At 46.5% G+C, this 5,134-nt stretch overlaps 2 protein-coding genes across 2 annotated transcripts; one reads left to right on the forward strand and one right to left on the reverse strand.

Annotated features, from left to right (window-relative positions):
* Positions 1-711: 711 nt before the first annotated feature.
* LOC123753632 (keratin-associated protein 4-2-like) lies at positions 712-1,071 on the reverse strand. Its single transcript, XM_045735605.2, has one exon. It carries the CDS (start codon positions 1,069-1,071, stop codon positions 712-714), a length of 360 nt encoding a protein of 119 aa, XP_045591561.1.
* A 1,366-nt stretch (positions 1,072-2,437) lies between these two features.
* On the forward strand, positions 2,438-4,021 carry LOC123753631 (uncharacterized). Its single transcript, XM_045735603.1, has one exon. The coding sequence runs from the start codon at positions 2,438-2,440 to the stop codon at positions 4,019-4,021; it is 1,584 nt and encodes a 527-aa protein (XP_045591559.1).
* Positions 4,022-5,134: the final 1,113 nt, after the last annotated feature.

Below are 5,134 nucleotides of genomic sequence, written 5' to 3' on the forward strand. Positions count from 1 at the left end.
TTCTATGGGTAACTTGTTCATACAGCAATTATTATCTGTCTGTATGATATTATTAAATGGTGTCGGATTTTCCGACAGTGTGAGAGGCCGATGCTCTATCGAACGAGCTATTCAGTGGTCTTAATAAGGAAAACACTTTTTTTTATTAATGACCTTTTTTCAGTTATTACTTTAAGCAGCTACTTCGTTTGGACAGCTTTGGTAATCTTCAAGAAAAGAAGTTCACTACAGCAAGAGTGGTAAGGTAGAACCCCCCCCATCCCTCAGGACATACAATGGCTCGTGGCTGAGTGGACAGCGCTCGGTGGTTGTAGTCCTAAGGTCCCGGGCTCGATTCCCGGCCGAGGCAGAAACAGGCAGTTTCTTTCTCCTAGTTTTCCCTGTTCACCTAGCAGTAAATAGGTACCTGGGAGTTATAAACAGCTGCTACGGGCTGCTTCCTGGGGGTGTGAGTCTGTGAAAATTATATTGATTTGAAAGAGAAAAAATAGTTCGGAAGTCAGTTCATTAGACTTCGGATGGTTAGAGAGGCGGGGTCCAAGAGCTAACAGCTCAATCTTGCAGGTGCAAATAGTAAAGAAGCACACATTGCCACTGGTTCGAGTCTTCAGTAGGGCACTAAACTTAGAAACTTAGAAGAGTAAGGCGCTGAACTTGTCTATCCGCTCTAATGCCTTAAGCAGCCTACTGAACCTAGAAACTTTGAACCCATCACATGTGGGCGTGATACATGCTGGGCGTGATACATGTGGGCTTGGTGCATGTGGGCATGATACATGTGGGCGTGATACATGTTGGGCGTGATACATGTTGTGCGTGATACATGTTGGGCGTGATGCATGTTGGGCGTGATACATGTTGGGCGTGATGCATGTTGGGCGTGATGCATGTGGGCGTGATACAAGTGGGCATGATACATGTGGGCGTGATGCATGTGGGCGTGATACATGTGGGCGTGATGCATGTTGGGCGTGATGCATGTGGGCGTGATACATGTGGGCGTGATACATGTTGGGCGTGATGCATGTGGGCGTGATACATGTGGGCGTGATGCATGTGGGCGTGATACATGTCGGCGTGATACATGTATGACTAACATGTATCACGCCCACATGAGATAATGCCCCCCCCCCCTTCTCCTACCCCCCCCCCCCGTGGGAGTTTGAACTTGGACCTTTTAACATATAGATCCAACTTTAAGTAATTTTACCGTAATACTACCATGAATGAAATAAAATATTAGTATAAAATAAAAAAAGTACAATAAAATATAATAACTAAATAATAAAAACAATAAAGTATTTTATTATTCACGTTTATTATAAAATGAATGAAATGAAATTGTATTACCGTAAAGTCACTTCTGGGCCGCCCCCTGGTACTGCTGCTCTCAGTGTCGCTCGTCAAGCAACTGACATTATTCATTACTGTCCATTACTTCAGTTATGGCCACTAAAATAGAGGTCTAGGAAGCAAGGTTTTCCAATGTTAACTTCAGTAGCCTATGCCAGATCGTTCGCCGAGAACGAATGCAGCTACACAGAGCGCGATGCAACACCCGTTCATTAAGTGACAGAAACCACCCACACCCACACACACAGCCACACACACAGCCACACACACACACCCACACACCCACACACCCACACACACACACACCACACACACACCCACACACCTACACCCACACACCCACACACACACACAGCCACACACACACACCCACACACCCACACACACACACACACCCACACACACACACACACACACACACACCCACACCCACACACACAAGAGCGTTCCATCAGTGTCCCCCAACCGTCGCTCGGACAGACTAGGGACGACTGCTGGACAATTAGTGGTCGTGAATAATGAACTACCCGCCACACTCGTCCCTGATATAACGCCATATTGTGATATATATACACACACTCACGAAACATTTGCCAGTGAATCTTTGACTGAAACTTTACAGAAATATATTGCAGGAAGGTGCATATAATGCACAAGAAAAACATTAATAAGGATTTTCTTATTTTTGTTTTAACAGATAAGAAACTGGAGTTAGAGGGCAAAGAAATCCCTGTACGCTTTCTCGCGAGATGTCAACAAACAAGGATTAGTGTCTGCGGAGGATAGGCCTATAAAACAAGAATCACATACACTCAACAACAACAACCCGTTCTCACGCCTAGTTCATCCAAGTCTTCACAGAATCGACCCCACTCGTTTCATTTGCGACTTATTATTAAAAATTAAAACGCTGTATTATTGACATCTTCCATGCATCGACCTCGACAGGTTAGGCAAGTTGCTTGCTTGGGTTCGTGTATTTCTGATTAGTGAAAGGGTGGCCATTGCCGGGGAGGTACGTAGGGGTACGTGGGTGCACGTGGGCGCATGTGCGGGGCACTTGGGGGCTGTGGGCATAGTGGTCATGAATGGGAAGACCACTAGGCTAGTGTTCGAGGGTGATAATGTGAGCGGGGGTGGAGGAGTCACAGTGGAACAAGACTCACAGTGGAGCAAGACTCACAGTGGAGCAAGACTCACAGTGGAGCAAGACTCACAGTGGAGCAAGACTCACAGTGGAGCAAGACTCACAGTGGAGCAAGAGTCACAGTGGAGCAAGAGTCACAGTGGAGCAAGAGTCACAGTGGAGCAAGACTCACAGTGGAGCAAGACTCACAGTGGAGCAAGACTCACAGTGGAGCAAGACTCACAGTGGAGCAAGAGTCACAGTGGAGCAAGAGTCACAGTGGAGCAAGAGTCACAGTGGAGCAAGACTCACAGTGGAGCAAGACTCACAGTGGAGCAAGACTCACAGTGGAGCAAGAGTCACAGTGGAGCAAGACTCACAGTGGAGCAAGACTCACAGTGGAGCAAGACTCACAGTGGAGCAAGAGTCACAGTGGAGCAAGACTCACAGTGGAGCAAGACTCACAGTGGAGCAAGACTCACAGTGGAGCAAGACTCACAGTGGAGCAAGACTCACAGTGGAGCAAGACTCACAGTGGAGCAAGACTCACAGTGGAGCAAGACTCACAGTGGAGCAAGACTCACAGTGGAGCAAGACTCACAGTGGAGCAAGAGTCACAGTGGAGCAAGAGTCACAGTGGAGCAAGACTCACAGTGGAGCAAGACTCACAGTGGAGCAAGACTCACAGTGGAGCAAGAGTCACAGTGGAGCAAGACTCACAGTGGAGCAAGACTCACAGTGGAGCAAGACTCACAGTGGAGCAAGAGTCACAGTGGAGCAAGACTCACAGTGGAGCAAGACTCACAGTGGAGCAAGACTCACAGTGGAGCAAGAGTCACAGTGGAGCAAGACTCACAGTGGAGCAAGACTCACAGTGGAGCAAGACTCACAGTGGAGCAAGACTCACAGTGGAGCAAGACTCACAGTGGAGCAAGACTCACAGTGGAGCAAGAGTCACAGTGGAGCAAGAGTCACAGTGGAGCAAGACTCACAGTGGAGCAAGACTCACAGTGGAGCAAGACTCACAGTGGAGCAAGAGTCACAGTGGAGCAAGACTCACAGTGGAGCAAGACTCACAGTGGAGCAAGACTCACAGTGGAGCAAGAGTCACAGTGGAGCAAGACTCACAGTGGAGCAAGACTCACAGTGGAGCAAGAGTCACAGTGGAGCAAGACTCACAGTGGAGCAAGACTCATAGTGGAGCAAGACTCACAGTGGAGCAAGAGTCACAGTGGAGCAAGAGTCACAGTGGAGCAAGAGTCACAGTGGAGCAAGACTCACAGTGGAGCAAGAGTCACAGTGGAGCAAGAGTCACAGTGGAGCAAGAGTCACAGTGGAGCAAGACTCACAGTGGAGCAAGAGTCACAGTGGAGCAAGAGTCACAGTGGAGCAAGAGTCACAGTGGAGCAAGACTCACAGTGGAGCAAGAGTCACAGTGGAGCAAGAGTCACAGTGGAGCAAGAGTCACAGTGGAGCAAGACTCATAATAGAGGACCTGAGTTACGCAACAATAATATAGCTACTGAACACTCGAACAAATGAACAAAACACACAAGATGTTCTTGTGTACATGTACTTGTGAACACTTTCGAACAGTGAAAGCAAGAAAAGTCAGACTTAAGGGCCTATGTCTGCAGCACACAACCGTTCGATCTGAGTGCGTTCATAAACACAACCGTTTGATCTGAGAACATGTCATGAACGCCGATATTTTTACAAATACTTTTGCACTAAATCCAACTAAACGTAAAATTGATGTAATCCCCATAAGTAAAATTATGATAAAATATATGTCAGTATTGATTTGAAGAACTAGTCCAGAGAACAGGTTGTTGGACCTGTTCCAACAGCCTGTTGCCCCAAGTTATCACAAGTCGAGCCTAGCCCCAAAGCGGCTCGGGGAGTAGAAGAACTCTTGAAACCCTCTGCAGGTAGGTTCCAGGTATACTGGTGTCTGTCTGTCGAAGCCCACCCTGTCTACAGATGTAACAATCATTGTACAAAACTGCTGTCTAGTTTACCGTTAACAAGCAAAAAAAAAGTGAGCTGTTCAAATGGTTTGAGGCTTCAAATCTGTACATAAATACTTGAGAACCAGTATTATTAACTCACTGAGGAAGGAAGAGAGACTATTGAGTACGCTGACGTGGGAGAGGGAACATGTACATCAGTTACTTGTACATTTAAAAACATAGTAGACACATAGAGAGATAATAATAATAATAATAATTTATTTTCACAAGAAGGTACAATAGATTGGTAAGATTACACAAGATTGCAATTTTTACATTCTTGCAAAGCCACTAACACGCGTAGCGTTCCGGGAAGGTTTACAAGTTTACATATTGACATCAGTCAACAAGTCAAGAAACATAATCAATCCGATTACCATGATGTTAAGACTTAAGGGCTTACAGGACCGTTGAATATTTGCTCATTTTGGGTCCTTTCAAATTCTAAAAAGTACCTCACGCTCCGTTGTTTCACCTCAGGGTAACTAGGGTCCGGATGACTATTTGATGTAGCAACAACGAGGTCCCCGGCGCCACTCAAACAAGCAATCTAGCCCTTAGACTTCAAGGCTAAGTTACGACTACACAAATTTCACCTATTTCCCAACTAAGGGAGTTGCTCCTGAGCTACCGTGCAGTGAGG

Source organism: Procambarus clarkii, chromosome 61 (genome assembly GCF_040958095.1).
Source record: "Procambarus clarkii isolate CNS0578487 chromosome 61, FALCON_Pclarkii_2.0, whole genome shotgun sequence".
Lineage (NCBI taxonomy): Eukaryota > Metazoa > Arthropoda > Malacostraca > Decapoda > Cambaridae > Procambarus > Procambarus clarkii.

What these genes read in the sequence shown, in the direction of transcription:
- LOC123753632 (XM_045735605.2), bottom strand. Translation starts at nt 1,071, where the DNA reads ATGTATCACGCCCACATGCATCACGCCCACATGTATCACGCCCACATG.
- LOC123753631 (XM_045735603.1), top strand. Translation starts at nt 2,438, where the DNA reads ATGAATGGGAAGACCACTAGGCTAGTGTTCGAGGGTGATAATGTGAGC.